This window comes from Akebia trifoliata, chromosome 14 (genome assembly GCF_017979445.1).
Source record: "Akebia trifoliata isolate Shusen 1 chromosome 14, ASM1797944v1, whole genome shotgun sequence".
Taxonomy (NCBI): Eukaryota; Viridiplantae; Streptophyta; class Magnoliopsida; order Ranunculales; family Lardizabalaceae; genus Akebia; species Akebia trifoliata.
In genome coordinates this window covers 10,330,609-10,356,405 of record NC_141388.1, presented here as the reverse complement: position 1 = coordinate 10,356,405, position 25,797 = coordinate 10,330,609, and the positions used below count along the sequence as shown (strand labels likewise).

At 36.3% G+C, this 25,797-nt stretch overlaps 2 protein-coding genes across 4 annotated transcripts; one reads left to right on the top strand and one right to left on the bottom strand.

Annotated features, from left to right (window-relative positions):
• Positions 1 to 2,405: 2,405 nt before the first annotated feature.
• On the bottom strand, positions 2,406 to 10,472 carry LOC147386175 (large ribosomal subunit protein eL33z). Of its 2 annotated transcripts, none has more exons than XM_086423447.1 (5): positions 10,351 to 10,472; positions 10,210 to 10,245; positions 9,885 to 10,113; positions 9,751 to 9,793; positions 2,406 to 2,543 (listed from the first exon to the last, which is right to left on the bottom strand). In XM_086423447.1, exons 1-4 carry the CDS (start codon positions 10,377 to 10,379, stop codon positions 9,752 to 9,754), a joined length of 336 nt encoding a protein of 111 aa, XP_086279573.1. In that variant the 5' UTR covers positions 10,380 to 10,472; the 3' UTR covers positions 2,406 to 2,543; position 9,751. The 2 variants fall into 2 exon arrangements, with proteins under 2 accessions (XP_086279573.1, XP_086279574.1); XM_086423448.1 differs by lacking the exon at positions 2,406 to 2,543 and adding an exon at positions 5,581 to 9,445.
• Positions 10,473 to 15,044: 4,572 nt separating this feature from the next.
• On the top strand, positions 15,045 to 25,538 carry LOC147386174 (chaperone protein dnaJ-like protein). Of its 2 annotated transcripts, none has more exons than XM_086422659.1 (7): positions 15,045 to 15,178; positions 15,260 to 15,454; positions 16,418 to 16,487; positions 17,608 to 17,939; positions 18,944 to 19,085; positions 19,313 to 19,438; positions 19,861 to 21,485. In XM_086422659.1, exons 1-7 carry the CDS (start codon positions 15,157 to 15,159, stop codon positions 20,327 to 20,329), a joined length of 1,356 nt encoding a protein of 451 aa, XP_086278785.1. In that variant the 5' UTR covers positions 15,045 to 15,156; the 3' UTR covers positions 20,330 to 21,485. The 2 variants fall into 2 exon arrangements, with proteins under 2 accessions (XP_086278785.1, XP_086278786.1); XM_086422660.1 differs by lacking the exon at positions 19,861 to 21,485 and adding an exon at positions 24,883 to 25,538 and having other exon boundaries at positions 15,046 to 15,178.
• Positions 25,539 to 25,797: the final 259 nt, after the last annotated feature.

Genomic DNA, 25,797 nt, shown 5'->3' with positions numbered 1-25,797 from the left:
AAGGGCATTGGATTCGAACACTTAAATACTGGTATGATTTTTCTCTACTTTTTTTTGATAATAAATTGAATTAACATTTTAATAATAATAATAATTGGATTTTTTTGTGTAGAATTGATAAACACATGGACAACAATATCGGTCTCATTTCTATATAACGTAACGAAAGTTACACTTAAGGCTACACGAATTGGGATTTTGGCATTTTGGTCTTCACGTTTATAGAAACCAGAGGATGATCTGGTGCTTGTCGCTGGAGTACTGAAGTTAGTGTAACATATGCTACAGTTTCTTTTTCAAAAGAAAGAAAATAAAGATCATAATGTGAACAGGTGAAACCCACAAAGAAAATAAGATGAGTGCACCATAAGTTAACTACATGAGTGCAAGACACGATTTTACCACCATATAGCCACGTGTGAGCTGCAGAGAAGCTCGGAGGAATGTGGTTAGTAGAGTTATCGATTGGTTTTTAGTCACCTTCTCATCATTTACCATGATTTAATCAACCAATTCATGATTTCACATAACATGCCACTCGAGCCAATTAGGTGCCACGTGTCCTATATCAAAATACCATTGTTTGCTTGTGATATCATAATGCATATGAATAAAGATCAGATGTCCCATTCCTATTATATCTATGGGGCATATTATATTTTGATAGGAGTTTAAAATAGATCGGCTCATAAGCAAACCGTTTTCTATATGACATGATGTATTTAATTTCCAATAAAAATATGCCATGTAGTTTATGTTATTATACGAATCTGACACCAATGACAAACTTAATTTATATATATATATATATATATATATATATAGAGAGAGAGAGAGAGAGAGAGAGCGTGACGTCCAGATGTCCTAAAGAGAGCCAAACATTCTTTTAATGTATGGATTAGAAATTTCAAAATGAGATGATTTTTTATGAATTCTATGATGAGAAGACCATTCTTGCCAAAAACAACTTATTCCCAAATTTATAATCCCATAAAAAATGATTTACAAAAATTGGATGATTCACAATTCTTCAACCTGTAAATTAAGATGAGATGTTTTAGAATACACTAATTTTTTATTAGGATGTTCTCTTCACCATAAAGATCATCCTCACAAAAAAACCAATCAATTTCAAAACTTTCTTTAGGGCCTTTGAACGTTTCTCATATATATATATGGTCATTCACGTTTCTTATAACAATGTAATAGGACCAAATAAACGGCCCCACCTGTATTTGAGTTTAAGCTTGTGTAAGAAATTTTACTAGATAACAATTTTTCAGGTAAAATAAAATTTGCCCAGCATTTCGTTATATATTTTCAAAATTATTTTGAATCATGATTTTCTGACGCCCCCGACTAACACACCCCCTGATGTAGTACCGATTAAACCATAGATATTTTCCCTCATGACACACAACTGTACATCTCCCAAATTTTGTGGAATTGGGTATCGAGAGAGAGAAAAAATCTATGATTCTAACAAATGCCACGTCTGGGGCATAGATAATCATTATTCTTTACAACATTGCCCTTTTTATTAAGGAGGGTAAGATCTCTCTCTCTCTCTCTGACGTGAAAGTGGTATTAAAATTATGGATGCTTTTCTGAATACGGGTGAAAAAGCATCTTTCACATGAGGTCCAATCTTGAGGTCACTCCAGCACGACGCTTTTTTTGAAAGAAAGAAAGAACTTTAACTTAAATATAGCTATCTCGATAAAGGCATTAAGAGAGCTCATTAGGGAGTCTTTTGACCTAAATATGCATTAACCTATCACTATTTAGTAGGCTGTATTAAAGAGTTAACAATTAGATTTCCTACATTGATGCAAGTATGCTACCCATAACCCTTACACATAATTAACAAATGATGCAAGCATAATAAATTGATTTAAAAGTAATTTTTATAGTTCAAAATCCGGATTGATTCCAAACCCAATCCTCATTGAATCAATCCTGATCCCCATCCCTATCCCTTGAGAGCCCTAGTTAACTTCAGATACAAACAGCAAATTCCCAATCCCTAGACAGCCCTAGTTACCTTCAGATACAAACAGCAAATCGGAAGCAGAACAATAGCCCTAAATCAAGTACTTTTACCCGGGAAATTTCCCATAGTGGGATTTAAACATCTCTCCTGAATGAAGTACTTTAACAGGGTAATTTCTCGTAATTGGATTTAAACTTCTTTTCTGGGCTAAGGTTTCAATGAAAATGATGACCCAAGGATTTAAGAACCCTAGAAAACGGTCTTATGGCTGTAGATCCAAATGTTTTGGGAATTGGGAACCTGTAATATTTTAGTGAAAGTAAAGGGCTATAATAAAGGTTTCATTTTCACTCCAACAAATCTTAACCACTGCAAAAAAAAGTTCCTCTCAATAGTTGGATATCTATTACATAAAATATTTATAAATAAATTTAAAAAAAAAAAAAAAAAAACACTTAGCTCAACCTAGCAAATAATTAATTCAAATTCCTCTTAAGTTGAATAGAGAACTGCATCTTCTCATCATTTTCCCTAAGCCTACAACCTGCACCTGCAAACAAATGCAGCCCATTAAAACCCCGAAAAAATATAACCACGAATAAATATTGTTACCACCAACAAAATCCAGCATCTTATTAACTAAAAAATCATACACGGTGTAACAGAGAACAAAAAGCAGGTGTCATTGCACTGCCACATACCAGTAGAATCATGCCAAGAGACCCGTCAAGGAACAACATTCCTCAGGTTCGTGTATTTGCATATAAGTTCCAACCATCACAATTGGAATAAAGATCCAACGGAGCAATCAATGTGTGAACCTAAGGATGCCCATACTCATAGCAATGGTTTACATATACAAGTGCATGATCAAGTACGAAAAATTGTTGCCAAGCAATGTGAACCACCATAGAATCTGTTGTGGTAAAACGACGCCATAAGTGAAAAATTACTTATTTGATGAGTTAATTCTAACAACCAAATACCACAAGCATGTGTATAAAGCAACCATAGTCAAAACCTACCAAACTCTCTACACTCAATTCAAGCAAAAACTTGATGACATTAATCCATCAAGTGACTCACCGACACTCCTATTGTCACAACAAAAAAAAAATAATAAATAAATAGAAAAATTATTTCCCAAAAAGAACATAATTTATTGTAAATTATGAAAAGGGTAATAATCGACCATTACATAACCGTTCATTTTCTTTCTCTTCTCTCCTGATTTTTTTTTTTAAATCGAATTTTAAAAAAAAAAATCGACCATTAATAGACCGTTCATTTTCTCTCTTCTCCTCTCTCTTTCTCTCTCTCCCTCCTGAATTTTGTTTAAAAAATATCGACCATTAAATGACCGTCCATTCTCTCTTCTCCTCTCTCCTCTTTCTCTCTTTTGAATTTAAAAAAAAAAATCGAATTTAAGTCATTAAATGACCAACCATTACTCCCTCTTCTCTTCTCTCTCCTCTCCCTTCTCTTCTCTCTAAGAACGAAAAAATCTCGACTTCTTCTTCAATTTCTTCACCATTATCAATCACAATCTAAAAGGTAAATCGAAATTTTTTTCTTTTATAAACATCATCTCAAGATCTTAAGATTTTGATTTCTTTCATAAACATCAAGATCTTAATCTTAAATTTAATGGTCTTTAAATTCAGGAGAAAGAAAATAGACGATCATTTAATGATCGATTTTTTTTAAATTCGATTTTCCAAAAAAAAATCAGAAGAGAGAGAAAATGGACAATCATTTAATGGTCGATTTTTTTAAAATTCGATTTTAAAAAAAAGTTTAGGAGAGAAATAAGAGCGGATTGACCATTCAATGGCCGATTTATTACCTTTTTTCATAATTTACAATAAATTATGTTCTTATTGGGAAATATTTTTTTATGTGATTTTTTTTCATAATTTTCCCTTATCATAAATAGGACAACAACAAAATGATGACAATACCCAACAATCTTGAGCTTCTAAGATTTTAACAAGAGAGAAATCCTAATAAAAAAACCATTTAGTGTTGTCATCCCTCGTCATAAAGTACCTTCAGAGAAAACTCCTACTAAACCACAATGTCTATAAGAATACCCTTTTTTAATTGAAGTTGATTAAAATTGGGTAACCTCTTGATTTGCCCTATTGGGAAACTTCCATGGGGTTGGCGCATGCAACCGTAGGGATTAATCTCATATCAAGATAGGAATGTGGGATCCCTTGCATTATCAATTGGGAAGGGGGGGGGGGAGTTAATTAAAACATTTTCCCACATAAGTGTTGTCAGATCCATCAACTCCACGAAACAAAACAAAAAAAAATGATTCTATCTAACCAAACCCAATCATCTTCACCTTCCTAGAAAATCACTTACATGTCATTGTCAACCCATTCAACTTACATCAACTTTTTTTTTTTTTTTAAACCTAGAAAGTCAAGGTCCACTCCAACTTCTCTATTTGAAGTGTTTTTGTCAACAAATTCACTATGCTCTCCTCCCTAATTTCCACCTCTATCAATCGCATCTTGCCTTATTCAAAAATTTCTCAAATATGAGACAAACTAGATTCTTAGCCAAAGAGATAGGACTAATGCTATCTCAAGACAAACTCAGTTTGTAATCAATAATCTCGCCCATCAAACCTTGAAGACATATCACCTTCTTACCATTCGTCGATACCATGAATTCAACTTCAATGATCAACAATGCCATCGTTGGTTAAAGCTTGTACACCCAACTAATAGAACCATAACCAAAACAAAATATTTAGCTCATAGCCGACCACATTTTGTTGAGGTCGGGGGAAAATTTTGTATAAACAAAATCATGCGTAAGATCCAAACCCTTTGTATGGGATTTCAGACACGAATGCCTTTAAAATAACTAAGCACTAACTAGATGACTTCCCAATAAGCTATGCCCAAAATCCTCCATGAAACAAGTTAGAACACCAACTAAACATGCAATATCTAGTCTACAACATACCATGCAAAACATAAAGAACCCCACAAGCTAGCACAAGGAACTCCATCCATCTTCATTTCTTCCTTCGATTTAAGACATTGTTGGTAGGAAAATTTGAAGTGAGATAATAGTGCTCCCTTACCATAAGGAACTTTACTCATGGAGTAGCTAAAGTTGATGTCATGAAAACTTAAAACGAAAAGATGCCCAACACGAGTCACCACCTAACCAACTTAACAAGTCTAACTGTCCAATTGAAACACACCACTTGACTCCTGGAGCTAAGACAACTTGGTGTACATAACCTTTAACTGAAAACTTTGTTCACATGCTCTCTCTTTTTCTACTAAACTGATTTGGCTTCATTCATTTAAAAATTCTCGTGCATCTTCTCCACAAACCCCCTTAATGCAAGTGACGAAATCCCATCTATTTCTATCCCTTCAAATCTTTCTTCCAAGAATGTAGCTCTATCAAATGTCACATTTGGTTATTGTAAAGTGTTTTCAACACGTATGCATTGTTTTCGTCATACTAGCTGACTCGTCACCTTTAAGTGCCACAATGAAGAATGTTAATACCAATACTTCAAATGAATTAGGACTAAAAGTCCAAGCAAACAACCCACACGTATGCATTGTTTTCGTCATACTAGCTGACTCGTCACCTTTAAGTGCCACAATGAAGAATGTTAATACCAATACTTCAAATGAATTAGGACTAAAAGTCCAAGCAAACAACCCACCCGTATTGAACAAGTTAAAAATAATGGAGATAGTTGTTCATCATATTCCTCAACTTCACCATTGCTACCACAAGAAAAATGGTCAATTGATTTTATTTTTTTGAGAAACGTGACCCTAGTGCAACTTATGATGATCATTTTCTTCGTGATGTCATTTGCAAGTACCAAGACTTATCAAAGTTGACAAATTAGTTCACTATGATCTTACAAGAAATCGGATCTCACAAATGATATGCTTTTAGCACATCTTCCTTAGCCAGCAAAGACGCATGTTTTGAACTTAAGATCCAACTTGCTCCTTAAACAACCAGGGACTAGTTTTTAACTTGGAATTCATCTTAAGGGATTCAAAACCATGTCTTATGATATTACCCAATGTTGTAAATTGAGATTGGTTAATGAGATAGAAAGTAGCAGTCACGAGTACTACCATAGTTCTTTGCCTCGACCCACATTACTAAACATATATCAAGCTATCTCTATCAACGTTCACTTTATGCCTTTTACCACACCACTTTATTGGGGTGTGCATAAAAAAACATTGTGCCTAGTGATCGATTCATAATTGTAAAATTTAATGAGCTCATTCAACTTTTTATTTGATAAAACATCTAACTCCTTACGGCTTTATTGAATGTCATTTATGGAGACCTTGTAATGCAATAGGAAATTGTAACCACAACCATTTGCCCACAACTCCTTGCCTAAACCCGCATTGTTCACACATACCAACCTCTCGCCATCAAAAATTGATTCTTGTGCTCTACAACATCATTTTGTTGGGATGTACATACAAAGGTGTTGTCTAATAATCCCATCATCCTTAAGAAATTTAACTAATGAATAACTTATACTCTATACAACCATCCATCTAAATTACTCATAACACATCAAATCAGAGCCACTTTCGCATGCCTCAGATGAACTAGACCAAAATCAATGGGGCACATGGGTGAGTAGCACCACGATCAAAATCCAATTCTAGTATAAAAAAAGTAGGGTTGTATCTAACCATGAACACTTCATTTTTTATGAATCAAAAGAGAACACTTGCAACTTCCTCTCTAAAATTTGAGACCTTGTTTCATCTCTTTATGTTGAGAAAAACCTAACGATTAATGTAAACTAAACTTTTAATTTCAGATCTTGCAAAGCATAACAAAATTCATACATGGATTATCCCATCAAAACTTGTATACAAAAAACAACTAACGAGACATTCCCCAATCAAAATACATACGGAGCCGATTAGATAGACTATGACATTTTGCCAACACGTGACCACCATGTGAAAAAATTATGAAAATCTATAACAAACATGTGTCAACATCTCCGAACATGATATGAACAAAACAACATGCGATACAACCAATTGTACTGAGACCCTATAAAGGGACAAGAAATGAAGGCAAAAATACGCAATTTCATCTAAAATCAATTTTATACTCTATAAAAATCAAGACTGATTTGATCGTCAGAGTGCAATTATCGGTTCAACTAAAATAAAAAACAATAATTGAGGAACATCACCAAGAGTTTAAAAATGCATTACAAATTTGGTACCCAAAAATCTTCTTGAATGGCAAAAGAAATTTGAGTCTCAATTTGCATAATCCTTACCGTAAATTGTGATCTTTTGGCATATATAACCTCTATAATGACCAACTTGCTCACTATTTTTCCATCTTGAGTCATCATTTATTCCGTTGATTAGGCATGTCGAAACACACCCCCTCAAAGCATCAACCTCATAGCGTATACTACTTACTCTTCTCTTTCGCCCCATTTATTTTTCTTAGATTATTCCACTTAACGAAATTTCAAATTGCCATGCCTCAATTGTTCAATGAACTCATGTTGCTCTTAACCTTGACATGCCAAATTTACCCGCATTTCTCTTATGGGCTTAGAGTACGAGAATTTCGAGATACTGAGCAGAGTCAATCAAATGATATGATTGCTTCAGTACATTTGCAATTGCCATTGCAAAAAGGATACCTACCAACCTCGTTTTCATCATTCATGGCATGCTTTAGAAAAACATGCTCAATCATGTTGAAGGTTAATGCTTGATTGTTATCATTGATCTTATTAAACTCTTATTAGTGATACTCAATTGCAATTACTTATTCTTATTGAATTTACAATTACACTCCGACGATCAAGTCAATCTCAATTTTTACAGAATATAATAATATTTTTAGATGAAATTGCATACATTCACTTTCGTTTACAACCTCTTTATAAATTCTCATAATAAATGATTGTATCGCATGACGTTCTGTTTACATCATACTCGGAGATGTCGACACGTGCTCACTTCATATCTCCAAACATAATTTTTTTCCACATGGTGGCCACGTGTCGGTATAACGTCACGATCTTTCTAATCGACTCCACATGTTCTTGACTGAAGAATGTGTTTACTATCGTTTTTTTAGTATAGGATTCTAAATTATAACTTAATAGAATAATCTTATCAATACTCTGTGTTGCACATGCAAGTCTTAGTTGGAAGTTTGTTTTACAAACCTTCTGATCATCAAACCTTTCTCAACAATTATTAGATAAATGTAGACCCCAATCTTGGATAAACTTTTTCTTGCCCCCACAACATGTTCATATCCATCCCCTCCCAAGCATAATTGCATAGACTTTGACTTCTCATCTACACCATGTAAAACCTCGTGTTTCCTTAATGAACCAATCAATCATAAACTTCCAATTTTCAAAGCTCTATGATTGTTTAACCATCAAATTCAACAGCCAAATACCAACCCTTACAAGCAATTCAACACACGTTGATAACACTTGTATGTGTTTTCTAATTTCTTTGCTAGGTTTGGTGATATTATATCACCACCCTTTTTTCATGTTGATTAATGTAACGACTCTTGGGTGGGAATATTTAGTAAGGGAGTCATTTGAGCCCATAGGCTTGCTATCTGAGCTTGATCCACCCAAGGTCCTTGATCTTGAGCTCACAAAAGTAGAACTACGCCAAAAAAAAAAAACTCATCCCATTGCACATGGACTGGGCTAGGGCCTAACAAAATATTTTATGACAAAAGATAATTATAACATATTATAAATGATAAGTTCACTTTCATCTCTAACCATTTACAATTAGGATAGGCATGGGACTCCTATTTTCATGAAAAGTAATATTAGACTACCAAATAGTTTCAAAAAATGTGATCTAATTTTTTTTTAAAACCCGAAAATCAACCAGAGAAGGTCCATGCTCGTTAGGATCGGGCTTAGGCATAGCCAACTTAGGTTCGATAGAAGTATATGATTGGTATAAGGCATAATCCCTCTCTTTAGGACTGAGTTGACGCTCAGCCAAACACAACTAGAAACAGCCCATTGACGACCTTAATATATTGAATAAACATTCTGATTATCTTAAAAGAAACAAAGAGTTATTATAGATGGATGTTGAGGCCCACTAGTCGAGGGTTATTTTTAAGGTAGATTTTTTCTTTTCGTAGATGGTGCTCATGATAACTAGTATCTCTAGTTGAATTCTTTTTCTTCTCTTGCAAAAAAAAAAAAAAATCTTAAAAACACAAGATCGTGAAGTATTGTTATCATGTTGTTTGAGGTTTGTGACAACTAAGAAAACATCCCATGTGAATGAAGTGATATGTATCTGATGGTTGGTCCCACCACCTTATCATGCATATCCATACTAAGCAAATTCCAGGAGGACAAGATCACCTTTACCTTTTCCCACCATCCTGGATCAAATACCCCATGTAGAAGAATCATCAAGTTCATACATTTTCAGGGAATATGCAGCAAAAATACCAAAAACAACATATAATTAAAAAAGACAAACTATTGTGGTTAATCACTACTAATCGATATGGAGAAATTCAAAGATCATGGTCCCAATTATAAAAAGAAATATAAAATCAAACATTTGATGTGAACAAAACTATTGATGTCAACTATCAACCAAACGTTTCAGCCCAAAATAACTAAACAACACTCGACAAATTACATGATACTAACACTTGGAAACAATAGTTGGTAACAATACCTTATATATTGCTTGGATACATGAAAACCCGAACCCTAGATCCCTGCACACAAAAAAAAATTAAGATTAAATCACTGAAACCCTAAAGCAACCAAGACAAATGATTGAAATAAAGTAAAAGTTTCTAATTTTACCATAGATTTTGGGGGAAGGTTTGACTTGAACTTTGATCGAACGACTCCACTGTTACCATGGGGCCTTATGACCTTTCCCCAAATGCATCGATAGTGTGATCCGTTCTTCTTGACCTTAGCCTTGTAAATGTAAGCCATTTTCTTTCCGCAGTACCACGCGACCTCCTCCTTTGTGTTGACGCCTTCGATCTGAATCAACGAAGTGTTGGGATACTGGTTCGATTTCGATCTAATTTATCAAAGAAAAAAACCTAGATTAGTAACTAAAACTACCTCTAGAACTCCAGAAAAAAAAAATTCCTTTAAAAGAGATCTACGGAATTACCTCTTGTATCCAAGAATCGTTCCTCTGACATAGAGTCTGGTTCAAACAAGACGATAAAAGAACATCAAATCGACAGAAACATTAAGATTTCGAAAAAGCTTAATATAAAACCTAGGGTTTTTTATGAAGAAGATGAAGTACCTGACTCGCTCTCCTTGGCGTCCTTTCATCTTTCTCCCTAGACCAGACTTCGCAGACGCACTCGGAACAAATGCTAAACCCTAACTAGCTTTCCATAAATAGAAGATGGAAATGATTGAATAATTCTCGGACCATTGAGATTTAAAGACCCTACGTACCGAAAGCCGCCGTGTGGAATACTACTGCATAATAGATATCATCTAACCCTTGAAGCCGACGTCGCTGGGGTGACATGGGATTTACTGTGATTCTTACAATTCTGACGCAGAGATGCATACCTAACCATAGATGATTTTTACTCGTATCGCGAGGAAAAACATCTATGGTTATATGCACATCCCACGTCATACTTGTGAGAATCGCGGTAAATACCTTTGTCATTCCAGTTTTCCAGTTTTTCCTTATATTTATTTCGTTAGATTTCCGCATTTTCCATTATGGGCTTGAAACTCCGGTGTTTATTGATGGGCCTTACCTGTTCATGAAAATACCCAAATCCAAGGTTGTTTGGACTTTTAAGTTTTCATGACTTGAAAACCCCAGTGGTGGGCAGTCTTGGCCCTAAATGACCGTAAAGGATTACACGTATGGCGTGAGTACGGATATTACCGGTTCATTAGACGGCAAGCTACTTCATTGCAAATCTTGATAATAAACTGTTAGGCTCAGAAAATTGAAAGTTGAGCTACTCAAGGCCCATAAGTGGTCGTGGGCTTAGTTTAGAATTGAATTAACATTGAGATATTATATTGCCACGCCAACTTTTGCTAATACCATCCCAATTCATATGTAAATAGGTGAATCTCCATTTCGTGCACTTAATATGGCAAAATTTCAAGTTTGGTTACTCATTTTAATTCCCAAAACATACATTCGTCATTTTTATAACATACGATAGTGAGTTCGTCACTTTTAATATCTACAAATTCGTAGATACACCATCGAACTCATTGATTATAAAAGTGACGAATTCACTCGAATGTTTTGAGAATTAAAATGAACTGTGTACCGAAGTCATAATTTGGACATAAGTTGAGCACATTATGGGGGGAAATCCCTGTGTAAATCACCAATCACATATCTTGGAGTGCCATTAGTAAAAATTAGTGTGACAATAGAAATTCTCTTAATACCTTTTAAACAAAATTAATCTTGGGTACCACAGGAGTGGATCCTCTGTGGTACTTTTCCTGTAGTTCTTTGTAGTACTCTATCAATAGCGGAGAGACCGTGTTGAAAAATATAATCTAACACAATAGTATGTGTATTAATCATGACTTGAATTGGATTTGAAATAAATAAAAATAAAAAATGGTCGGTCATTGAATTTCAAAATTTCAATGAAGGGATTTTGATATGTATACTACATGGCGCTCTCTCATTCATCTAATTGAACCATAGGAAAAGAATACCACAAAAGATCCACTCCTTGGGTACCACACTAAAATAGTTAGTCATCCTAAGAATATATATTTAGGGCATGTTTGATAATACTGTCAGTTTTTGCCATTGAAAATTGTGAACTATATAATTGTGTAATGAATCATAGAGAGAGAGAGAGAAAGAGAAAAAAAAAAAAAGATGTAAAGCTTTATCTGAAGTTGTTGATCGACATACATGTGTCGAAGATTGTTAGTCTTCAATAGGTTAAAAAAAAATGAAAATGAAACTTACCTAAAGTCATCATTGAAAAAGCACACGTCAAATATCATCACTTGACTGTCGTTTAATCAATGATTTGTGTTGCATTTCAAAAAAAAGTAGCCCACTTGAAAGAAAGGGCGAGCACTCTCGTGTTTCAACCCCACTTACTATATTATGAATAGTTGTGGGGCACTATATATTATAGCCTCTACGATAAGCATCGAACCCATATGAAGTTTTGACTATCTGTCAGAGAAAAAAGAAGGAATTGATCTTGTAAGATTCCTAATAAATTATTCGATTTCTTCCGGAAATAGATAGTTATTTATCTGTTTCTCACGTTTTGTAAATAGTCGAGACATTGAAGAATATCCGGAAAGGCATTTTGAGAATTGATCTGATTCTATATATGTTCGTTCCCCGAGGCGCTACTGAATAGACAAATGAAATACTTTAGTGGAGTATAAAATGGATCTTCAACAGTATTCAATCAAGTCCAAAAAGACCAACTTCACTCCAATTGAGCATAGTTTTTTCTTCGACGAATGAAAGAGGAAAGAAAGAAAAAAAAAAGTCCCGCCTTTTTAAGTGGTACATCGGCATTTGAAGAAAGGAGGATCCCAAAGAATCAATCTTTCTTTTAGTTACGGTCCCAAATCAATGATGAGTACAAAAAGAATGCAATGTTAATGAAATCGACAAACTCGATTGATTTTAGCATGAAGGGTAGCATTGTTAGAAATAAATGAATAAAATGATAAGAGTAGAAGATAAACTTACTAGTACACTATACGATGTTTATTTGCTTCCCACAAATGCACTATGTGGGAGAACCATGTTCAAAAATATATTTTGGCATGAAGTGCCTTAAAAGCATGTTATGCAATTTAATATATTTATCGTACATCAGACTTTCATGCATGATTTTGAAAATCAATTGAAATAAAGATGCTATGGTCAAGATTTGCCACTTCTTCTTCTTCTTTTTCATGAGTAAAAATACATTTCATTTTTACCGGTTCATAGATTTGAAAAAAAAAAAAAACACTTTTGTCTCATTTTGTCAATGAGCTCAGTATCGTTTGTGAACAGGATGACAATTCGAGATTTAAGCCAATTTTAGGAACCTTCTAACCTTACTCAATTATATATCTAATTCTTTATTGTAACCTTTTGTTTTACATGCTTTCCCATATATCTTATTCTTTCCCATATATCTTATTGTAGTAAAATAACTGTAGGTAAAAAGAACAAACTTTACCTCACCCCAAACTCGTATCTTGATATAAATCATCCCCTTGAACCATTCAAAAAGTTTGAAAACTGAGAAGGGTTTCCTTATCCAAGGCTCTTCGACAGTTAAGTAACCAGGATAAAATAGTGGAAGTGAAAATAAATTCAAAAGTATTTTACCATATTACTGATAAATCCCCCCCCCCTAGGTTTCTTCTTCCAAATTTGCAAAAAAAAAATTTAGAATCTTTCCTATAATCATGTATTTTTCCCCATTAAGAAACTTCTTAATCTTACCCGTTGTCATTCCATGTACAATATGGTTTATTCCCATTTTAGTTTGTTTCCAATACATCTTTCTAAAACTCAAGATTCAGAAAACTTAGGAGGATCTCGAATAAAGATTTATCCCGCAATATTTAAGGTCTCTATATTCTTCCCAAAATAGGATTATTATCACTTGGCTGAATATAGTTTTTTCAGTTGAGTGTTCCTTATATGGCACCTTTTTTATCAGTCAAGTTGAGTTTCCTATTCGGGAGAGTTGACGCATGGAATATCTCGACACATTTTACTCATGCAACGATGGACACATGGATGTTTAATTATTGATCTACGTACGATAGGTGTGATTATGCACCTACAATAACAAAATCATTTAAAGAATTGTACCTTCTCCAAAGAAGCTTTGAATGACTGCTCATCACTCATCATAAAAACACTAGCTACAAGAGCCAGAGCGCACACAACTACTAACTCAAGCTAGCCATTTTTCCCTTGTAATCTTAATCTAAAAATGACTATCCTTGATAAAGTAGACTAATTTTATTTAACTAAAATTATACATTTAAAAAGTTAACCAAGTTTCAATCTTATTCATAATTCCCAATATTGGTTTGATGTAAAGATGAGCTATACATACTTCAAGAATTGTATGATAATTTTAAAGGAAGATTACTTAATGGTCCCTAACGCTATTTTTTCTTTCAATTTAGTCATTACTTTTGCAGGTTATCAAAATAGTCCATATAGTAAATCTCTCTTTTCAAAACAATCCTTGAACCTCACTCTAAACATTTCTTACAATTGAAATGTCAATATCGCCCTAACCATTCGAACTTACCACTTTTTCATTCAAAAAATTTGGATTTCAGGTATCCCAATCGAGTTTTGAAGATTCTGTCCCAATGAAAAGGATTTGAGAAGGAAGAAGAAGTCATTTCTAGGAGTTTTCCCCCATTTTTTTTTCAAGCATTTTGAAGATGTATGTAAAAACAATGATTTTTTCAATTAGTTTGCTTCATTTTTGGGTGAAAATTGATCAATGTTGATTCTTTTGATTTGAAATCATCAACACAAGTCATCATGCCAAGTTTTAAGTTGATGAAAAACTTGAAAAAATGAATTGGATGGGTCTTACAACATCGAGGTTGACAATAAAATAAAATAAAAAAATTATTTTTGAGGTCACCAATTTTTTATTTTTATTCATTGTCGACAGTGATTAAAAAATTGGTAACCTCGAAAAATTAGTATCAGAGACTATTAAGTAATTTTCCCTAAATTTAGTCTTTGTGTTAAGTAAACAGTTTCAATTGGCTTTTGCAAAATGCATTTTTTGAAATGTAATTCGAAGATAACGTGTTTTGCTCATGTTGTTAGGGCTTTTTTATATTCAAGACTGATTAAAAGTTGCATTTAGGGAAAATGAACCCAAACATGTTCTGGTCTTTAACCGAATAACACGTTTTAGAAAATGCCAATCCAAACACACCCTACAAAATTTCGAAGTCAAACAAGCCAAAAAACCACGATTGAGCAGGCGTGTGGGTCCGACTATTTTCCTTGCTGGCTAAGAGATCTGGATATAGACATTTATCATATTATAGAGTCCTTTTTCTCCCTCTGTCTCTGTGTTTGTGTGGAAAAATGGAAGAACATCTGCTATCAGGTATGATCGTCTGTGTTTGATTCTTTTAGCAAAATTTCAATCTCTCTCTCTCTCTCTCATTCTTCGTGTTTACGTTTAAAGGTGAAGAGAAAGAGGAGAAATGGAGTTCATACCAGTACATTGGAAGAACAAATTCTATTATCCCCACCGCATCTTCTGCTAGAACTGAAGTTAGTGTTGATGAGATTCGATCTGCAACAGCTGTTTCTGATCATTATCCGCCTTCGATCCATGCCGCTTTACTTAGTTCCCCCGAACCCGACCCCGACCCCAGAGGTACTACTACAATTATGGGCTTTATTTTAATTAGTTAATCTGAAATTGGGGTTTTCAAGATTGAATTTAGATTTGTTTGGTCAATTATGGATCATGCGCTTCCTTTCTTGAGAATTAGATTTAATCCGTAATCCCGTGTTTTATCGTGTGAGGTAGAGATGAATGTTGGATTGAGAATTTAACAATTTATAAGGTTTCTGCAGGTTTCAATCCTGTTAATAAACTTCCAGACAAGAAAATTGAGTAAAGAGTGAAATACTGAAATGGTTAGGGAGGCTGATATTTAGAGATGGAGGTTTAATTGAAACAGTTCTTCCAACTGTGATTTGCATGGTGAAGGCAAGCTCTGAACAACATGTGAAGACATTAAGTAGAGACAGAAAAATAAAAATAAAAATTGATCTCTGGTTCTAAATCACTGGTATTTGATATTATTGACAAGTATTGAAGACGATTCACCTATTCAACTATGCTAACCTTCAGAAGGAATTGACTTTTCCCACCCAGTGGATCGTTCAGATCAGTGAGTCATGCATGGCATAGCATCAAGGGAATTAATTTTTTCCTCCTGAAGCACACAAATTTGGCCATTTAAAAACTTATTTAATATTGTTTCTTATATGTAGTATTTTTTCTGTGTCCATGAACTACTGAATGATGGACTTTTCGAAAGCATTTTTGGCTTAAAAGTTTTGGTGATCATCCTCACAAAAAATCAGCCCAATCTGAAACTTCTAACCCCATCAAAAGTGATTTACAAATTAACGGTAAAACATCGACAATTCACAATTCTATAGGACAAAGGCATTGGCTCCCAAACATGACCTATATATATTGGTGATAAACTTGTATTATCATTTTTCAGCATGTCAGTTGACTTACATTTATTATGTTTTGCTCTTTTCAGCTAGCATTGTTACACTTCTTATTATCTCACGTTACCTTGTAAATCACTTGTTGTAGAGCAAGTTATTGTTTATCAGGGTGGACTTGGAGGAGGTCCTGGTGGAAACTTGTCGAATGAAGTTGGTAGGTAAGATTGGATACTATGTTATCATTATTATTTAGTTTAAATACCAGTTTTTCTGGGGTTGAGCCCATAACTTGATTCAACAATGTTCTATGCTGCAACCTTGAGACGATGATTCTATCCCTGCTTTACCCATACCGAAAAATGAATGAATATAATAAAAATAGAGTTAGATGAAACATGGGTTTCTTTTCTGGTGGTGTTTCCTTATTTTCTTTTTGTTTGAATCCATCGGTAGCACATGCTCTTAACCACTCTTTTAATTGTTACTTGTTGGGAATGTTTATTTTTCTATGCCCCTTTCAAATGTTTTGGGGCACAAGCCATGTTACCCTTACACATGGAAACCATACCAGTGTTTGGCACTTCACTTTTAAGTGAAGATGCCATATCCATGTGTGATCTTGCTGTACCCAGTTATCATGACACTGATATTTAGTTTATATCCTTTGCTTCTATCGTGACTAGCTTGGCAGTCCACGGGACTTCTTCCACTCTCCTTACTCTCCTCAATCTCTTTCCTGAAAATTTGCTCAACAAAGTAGGTCTTTGTGGCAAGTTGGGACCTTCCTTTTCTAGATTGTAATTAGCTTTGAAATGATTTATTCCTGCTGACATATAAGGAAATCTAATATTTATTTCGTGTATCAGGAACAATGTTCTACACCCACACATGATGCTATACACATAAGCTAAAAAAAAATCAATCAAATGATGTTAATCTTCTGGTCATGACAATCTTGTGCAGTCTGAACTCAGAAGCATGTAATGAATGATCCAAAATAAACTAATTCTCATATGGTTTGAATCATTCTATCATGTAATTTTTGGCATGGGTAACGCCTTGGCGGAATCCATTGAACGGTGGGCCAACTCCCTGAGTGTGCTGCATTTGCAGCTGTACTGTTCGTAGAATGTCATATTACCTCATACATTCTCCTTTGTATATGTTACCACTTACATGTTAGAGACCATTCACCTTTTTCCCCCCTCCATTTTTTGTGGTTGATTTGTTCAACCGACTTCAAAATTTTGGGGTGTGGATTTGATGATGATGATAATGAACCACCACACGGCTTTATACCATGCAATCAATAACTTTTTGTGACTGTATACATGATAGGCAAGTTTTGGATGAGATAGAGATACGGGAGTTACTCGTCGATCATGTTGGGCATCGTTGCTGTTGGGGAAGTCGACCTGCTCGGACATGGAAGATATGTACTGTGGAAGACTGCAATGTTTATGTGGGAACTCTGGAATCTTTCATAGAAGAGAGAGAAACTATCAGAGAAACAGAGCCATATCTTGGTGGAAAAGTAGATGGAAAGGAGAATGGACCTGAACTTGGGATATGGGAATTGGATCTAAGATCTGAATTCCCTCTTTTGTTTGTACCACACAAAGAAACACGAGCAAAAATTCCACATTCTGAAGCTGTCGAGAAATGCTCAGGTAAGGATTTATCAATCTTGGTTGTTGTGGAGTTCAAAAATAAAATGTCTTCTGGACCAATATATCTGCTCTTAAATTTATTATTGTTGTTGCATTGGTTTGTTTCTCATGAGCGTTAGAAGTTTAGAGAATTTAAAGTACTCGCAACATCTTATCTGGTAGGTTTGATGAAAGCTCTGAGATTTGTTGAGCCAGTTTCATGGTCGTGTTCATTGCGATGCTACCCATTGACTCTTGAAGGTCGTGACCTACAAGTAAGCCAATGGAATCCATGTAGGAATGGCAAACAAGCAATGCACGAGTATTCGAAAGGCAATGCACTCGAACAATGCCCTTTTAATGATTTAGTTTAATGTCATATAATTGTAAATAGGCTTTTATGGTTCTCTTCAACCATCTAGGTCATATTTCTTCTATTGGAATTTGTCAGTCTTAATACTAATTTTTATAAAAGAAAGCATTGTTACGATATAATATTAGAATTATAAGAGGAAACCTTGGATCATCCAAGTATGGTGGAGAAGCTGTTCACCCTAATTGTGCCGTAAGATCGCTCACATCCAGGATGTTCAGGACCAATCATTTGGTGAGCCGCCCCTGGGAACTTCACTCTGCCGAAACTCAACCTTATTGAAATATGAAATATTATGAACTGATTGTCACGTTTGTTAGACTTAGACAACCAGTAGAATGATTTGTTATGGCTTAGGTGGCTATGATCATCCAATCAACTCTGTTTTGGCCTTAGATATCTACTGGTGGGGCCCATTTGATACTCGGGCATGGGCACACAGGTAGACAGATGGTTTCATGCTGCTGTCTTCCCAGCAGGAGAAAGTATCCCTCTTTACTATTTTTATTCTCGTCGTTGTCCTTGTTCTTTCTTGATGCAATCTCTCTGTTGTCATTCTTCTCTATTTATGGAATGAGCAAATTGTTTTCTATTATCTTGATTATAGTAAAGGTTATTGTTGGAATCATTGTAATCCTATAAAGAATTGCAGGTTGTACAGGACGAGGAGAGATACCGTGTCATGTGTGTAATGCAGGCAAAGAACCTGGATTTTTCAAGGAAAATCAAATGACCCAGTGCACTGCTTGTCATGGGAGGGGTCTAATTGCTCACAAAGATGGATCTGACACGTTGTAAGTGGAGTTTGTTGCGTATAAAATAGTTTCATTCGGAACATTGGGTAGCCTACTAGCTATGTTATTAAATCTGTCTGCTGATTCCTACAGTGGATCCCAAATTCAGTGTTTTAATGTTACGATAAAATGGTTATCGCTTACATCAATGAAAAACTGAAAATCCATCAATGAACCTTCAGTTTTATTTTATTTAATATAGTAGACATCCTTCTGTGTTTCTGCAGATGTGTGAAATGCAAAGGCAACGGAAAGCTTCCTTGTGCAATTTGTGGGTCTCGTGGGCTAATCAAATGCACAACATGTCAAGGAGGAGGTGCTCTTCTCACACGCAATGTTTCCATTGTTAGATGGTAAGTAAGGTCGCTTGTGGTGTAGATATCTTACCTTTTGGCAATCAGAAACAAATTAATATTTTCCACGAGAAACTCATCTTTGTTTCTATGAGTGTAACTGTAACAACTCCAACCACAGGCACGTGCACCCAGCGTAGGAAATCTCCAAGATTTTCTATAATCTTCTTTAGATATCTATTTGGTTAGTTTCTAAATAACATCCCTATAATCAAGGAAAGCAGGTAGGTTGTGTTAATTTGTTTCTTACGATTAGGTTATTTTGAATTGTTGAGTAGGACTCTTATTTCGATAAATTGAGAGACCATTGAATGAGAAAATATAAGAATTTCATCCCAATCAGAATTTAGGAGTTTGGCTTCCTCGAATTAGCCAAGGTATTCCATTTTTTCTCTTCATTCCCCCTATTTTCTTCATTAAAGTTGCAGGTACTGTTACAAGTGGTATCAAAGCCACTCATCCTTGGACTGCTTCTTCTCCCAATTTTTTTACCTCTGGTTAATGGTCGAGACACGCTTGCAAATGGCATCACGTAATACAAACGGAGATTCGCTCAAGAAAAGAATGATGGAACTGATTCAACGACAACAAGCCTTCAATGCTTTCAAACAACAGGTTGTCTCTATGGAATCCCGACAACAGAGTTGTTTTGAGGTCACGGAAAAACTACAACAGACATTGGTAGAATCTATTCATCGATTGGAGGGAATCCACCACAATGGAAACGTTGGAGGCCGGAATCCCAAAAGTCCTTTGATGGGGTCCCATTCTGCCAGCATCCGCGAGGATCATGTGATCACACAATTCTCACAAGGACCATCTGTTGAGCCTGATACCATTCCACCAGCACAAGGAGTCATGCTATGTCCAATACGCTTGGATTTTCCCTGATTTGATGACACAGGTCCAATTGGTTGGCTGTACAAGGCAGAACGATTTCTCAAATATCATGAGGTCCCTTCTGATCAACGTGTTTCCATGGCATCACTCCATCTCGAAAATGAAGCAATGCAGTTGTCAATATTAACGTTAAGAAACTAAAAGAAATGCAATTTAATAATACAGAAAAAGGATCTGTGTTGGATTGGCATTACATGGATGATCCGCATAAATAAATAAAAAGTGTGGATGAAACAGTAAAATAACAATACTCAATGGACGCTAAAGAATCCCAACCACTCTTTGTAAGTTGTTTGATTAATGGGTTGAAGGATGACATCCGTTTGGATGTCAAAAGTCGGCGGCCAGTGACACTAGTCGAGACCATTGCCTTGGCTCATTTGTATGATGAAAAGCTTTTACTTACTCGCAAGCATAACCGCTCAAACGTCACTTGACCGAACCCCTTATCGTCTCTAACAGGAAACCCCATGATCCCGTCTTTAGCTTCTCCAAAACCGATGTCATCTAATTTTAAACGCTTGACAGTGGCGGAAATGCGTGAATGGTGAGAACGTGGCCTTCGCTATAATTGTGACAAGAAGTTTGCTCCTGACCATCGTTGCAAGGCCCAACAATTCTTATTGATGGATGGCTTCGATCCCAAGGATGATGATGAGTCTCTATCGGATGATGAGGTTATCGATAACTTCACTCTTCCACCCAACATTCTAGAATCCGAGATATCACTTCATGCTTTAGTCGTGATGCAAACACCCCAAACTATGTGTGTTACAGGCCTCTTAAAGCGTCAACTTATCAAGATCTTAATTGATAGTGGAAGTATTCACAACTTCATGTACGAGTGGCTCGACGACTTGGATATGTCCCTGACATAGGAGCCGATTTCCACGTCACGGTAGCCAATGGTGGGAAGTTTAGAAGTCAAGGTATTTGCAAGAACATCCAACTTTCAATCTAGCAACATGCTTTTTCTATTGATGTTTATCTCTTGTCTTTCGGTGGGTGTGACATGGTTTTTGGAGCCTAGTGGCTTCAGACACTTGGCCTTATTCTTTGAGACTTTGAGAAATTATGGATGCGTTTCCATATTGGTTCTACCGAAGTCACTTTAACTGGTGGGACTAATCCAACAATAACGATCTCTGATCCATCCACAATACTGAAATCATCAAGGGGAGGTGCCTCAAGTGGTTTTCTACATATGTTGTTCTCTACCTCGATTTCCAACGACCACCCGGAGCCTTCAAATTTGTCCATTGTCTTGGACAAATTCAGTGAGGTCTTCAATGATCCAACCGGCTTACCCTCATCTCACTCTCACGACCATCGGATTCCCTTCTTTCTAGGTAGCAAACCACCAAATGTTTGTCTGTATCGAAAGGAGAAATTGAAAAAGTCATCCAAGAACTTGTTAGTAACGGAGTCATTCGGCTTAGTTGCAGCCCATATTCTTCACTGGTCCTACTTATCCGTAAGAAAGATAGCTCTTGGTGTATGTGCGTTGACTACCGTGCTCTAAACAACATCACTGTCAATGATCGTTTCCCCATCCCCGTCATTGATGAGCTACTTGATGAACTCCATGGTTCAGTTTACTAAGTTGGACTTGAGATCGGACTATCATCAAATCTGCATGGCCACAAATGATATTCCTAAAATGACGTTCTGCATTCATGAAAGACACTACAAATTCCTTGTCATGCCATTTGGACTATCAAACACACCATCTACTTTTCAACACCTCATGAATGAGATTTTCATGCAGTACCTCCGCATCTTTGTTTTGGTTTTTTTTGACGACATTTTGATATACAACAAAACTTGGACTGACTACCCCAATCACATCATAGTGGTGCTTACAATCCTTCAGACCAATGCCTTATTCGTCAAACGCTTTAAATGACTCTTTGGTGCTACTACTATAAGGTACCTCGACCACATCATCTCCGATAATGGTGTCGCAGCAAACCCCTAAAAGATTGAGGCTATGGTGTCATGGCCCACTTCCCAGTCTCTGAAAGCTCTTTGAGGCTTTTTGGGCCTTACTGGATATTATCGCAATTTTGTTCGGCATTATGGATTAATTTGTGCACCCTTGACTTCATTATTAAAAAAAGATTCCTTTGCATGGAACCCGTCGGCCGATGCTGCCTTTCAAGCTCTCAAACAGGCAATGTGCTTTACAATAATTTCAGCCCTCCTTGATTTTACCAAGCCATTTGACATTGAATGTGATGCATCTGATGTGGCTATTGGGGCTGTTTTAATGCAATCTGGCGTCCCTTAGCCTTCTTTAGTAAGGTTCTTACTGGTTGTACCAAAGGTCTTTCTACTTATGAAAAGAAATGCCTGCGATTATGCAAGCAATTGACAAATGCCATCCTTATTTTTTGAGGAACCATTTCCGCATCTTGACCGATCATAGAAGCTTGAAATACTTAATGGATCAATGTGCTTCTACTCCAGCTCAACACAAATGACTTGCCAAGCTCATCGGCTATGATTACAAAATTGTCTTCTAGCATGGAGTTGAAAACAAGGTTGCTGATGCTCTTTCCAGATGGGCTACTAATCCTATTCTTGCTTCTATATCTCGACCAATTCCCCCTTGGTTTGATTCTATCATCCAAGAGCTTATTTCATATCTAGCACTTGTCAAAATTATGGACACAACTCCAAGTCAACCCGACCTCTGTTCTTTATTTCTCCAACATCAATGATCGGCTCCGCTACAAACATCGCATTGTCGTCAATGTAGATTCCCCTCATAAAAGTGCTATCCTCCAACGTGTTCATGATTGCCCCGATGCCAGTCATTCAGGCTTCCTCAAGACTTACAAACGGGTCAAACATGTTTTTTTATTGGAGAGGCATGAAGCGTGATGTTAAACTATACATTGCAGCCTACGACATTTGCTAACGAAATAAGTCTGAATCCCTCGCCACCCTTGGGTTGCTTCATTACCCATTCCCCAATGTATTTGGATAGAAATATCTATGAACTTTATTGAAGGTCTTCCTCCATCTCATGGAAAAAGTGTTATCTTTGTGGTGGTTTATCGACTTTCCAAAGCCACGCATTTTATTTCCCTTTCTCACTCCTTTTCTGCTACAACTATTGTTGCTACCTTTATTGAGCATGTTTTCAAGTTACATGGAATGCCATTGTCTATTGTTTGCGATCGAGATGTGGTATTTACTAGTAACCTTTGGCAAGAATTCTCTCTTACAAGGAGCCGATGTTTTGATGAGCACGGCGGACCACCCACAAACCGAACGGGTGAATAGATGCCTCGAGACTTATTTGCTTTGCTTCACTAGTCAGAGTCCTAAGCAATGGGTAAAATGACCCTTGGGCAGAATGGTGGTACAACACCACCTACCATGAGTCGACACGTCTAACGCCATATGACGTAGTGTTTGGACAATGCCTTCCCACTATAGTGATGTATTTGCCTAGAACAGCCCAGGTCCAAAGTGTGGAGGATGGTGGCTTATTGGATCGTGATCGTACCATGTCCCTACTCTAGGATAATCTGTCTCTAGTTCAGAACCGGTTCAAACTTTATGCTGATAAACACAGAACTGAATGGGAATTTATCATTGGCGATGAGGTCTTCCTCCGCTTACAATCTTACCGTCAACATTCGTTCGTTAACCGCACTTGCTCCAAACTAGCTCCCAGATTTTATGACCCGCACAAGATTTTGGATCGGATTGGCTTTGTGGCTTACCTTTTGGATTTGCCACCCTCTTTCAAAATCCACAACGTTTTCCATGTTTCTCAACTAAAGAAGAAGTTGGGTACATCAACCACAATCCTTCATATTCTACCAACTTTCGTTGATGTAGGAGTTTTGAGCAAAGTCCCTGAGGCGATCCTCAATCGTTGGATGATCAAGCGTAACAATGCAGTTTGTATGGAGGTTTTGATTAAATGGTTGGATCAACCAATTGAAGAGACTACATGGGAATTATGGTCATCCATCACAGACTGTTTGCCAGATTTTGAGTCTTGAGGACAAGGCTTTTTCTCGATCGGGGGGTAGGGTGTAACAACCCCAACCACATGCACGTGCACTCAGCGTAGGAAATCTCCAAGATTTTCTATAATCTTCTATAGATATCTATTTGGTTAGTTTCTAAATGACATCCCGGTAATCAAGGAAAGTAGGTAGGTTGTTTTGATTTGTTTCTTAGGATTAAGTTATTTTGAATTGTTGAGTAGGACTCTTGTTTCTATAAATGAGAGACCATTGAATGAGAAAATATAAGAATTTCATCCCAATCAGAATTTAGGAGTTTGGCTTCCTCGAATTAGCCAAGGTATTCCATTTTTTCTCTTCATTCCCCCTATTTTCTTCATTAAAGTTGCAGGTACTGTTACAGTAACATTCCGTTTTCTCTGTTGCAAGATTCTTGTATTTGCATGTAAATATCATTTCTGGCATGTTAGCAAGTACTTTTCCTTTTAACATATGTATGCACTGAAGTCAAATCTGGATGTAATAATCGAAAAGAGGAACCTATTGCCTGTACAGGAGGACGCTGTCAAACCGAAAAGTGAGTGCAACAAGAGGTGCAGCCTCGGTTCCGGATGAGGTGTTCCACAGAGCCCAAGGGATCCAGCTGTGCAATACACAGGCATACCAGTGCACGCCTGCCTTCTTTGCTGACTCATTCTTCCTAAACAAGTTCTCTTCAGAAGTTATTGCAGACAGGTCTCCTGTTCCTCCTACAGCTAGGGTCATATGTGAAAGGCACGCCATCTCTGTCGTGCCAGTCTCACGTGTCACCATGGCTCATCGAAAGCAGTCCTTCAGTTTCTATATTATCGGATTTAGCAGAGAGGTGTACTTAAAGGATTATTATCCTTCACGGTTTTGTTGGGGATTCTGTCCTTGCTTGGATTGGTTGCGACTTTAGTTAAGTGGATCTCCTATCTTTAAGGATCTTGGTGGTACAATGTAGTATTTCTATCTTTTATGTGTGATTTCTGTTACTATATTTTGCCTATAGAACTCTTAAGGGAATCAGGTGCTGCCCTTTTTTTCCTTATTGTTGGTACTTCCCTATTATACATGAGTGGGTTTGTACTTTGTGGTGTCTCCTTCCATTTGTATATGAGTTATGCTATTTACTCTCTCCATGTGAACCGTCCTTATATATGTTATATGAGTTTGTGCTTTATGGTTGATACCTTCTTCCGTATACGAGGCATGAGTAGATTTATAGTGTCTTCTTCCATTTTTAGACATAAATTATACTTGTTTTTTTTTTTTTACTTTCTCCGTATGAACCTTCCAACGTCCTCTTCTCGAGATGACTTGTACGTGTGATTTTGGTTTGAAAACAAGGTGGGGTGTCATTTATAGGTATGTGTGTGGGAGTGGGGGACAGAATTAAAAGGGAAAGTTTGGGTTGATCCCTCTCGTTCTATTTGGCTCTTCTCTGTT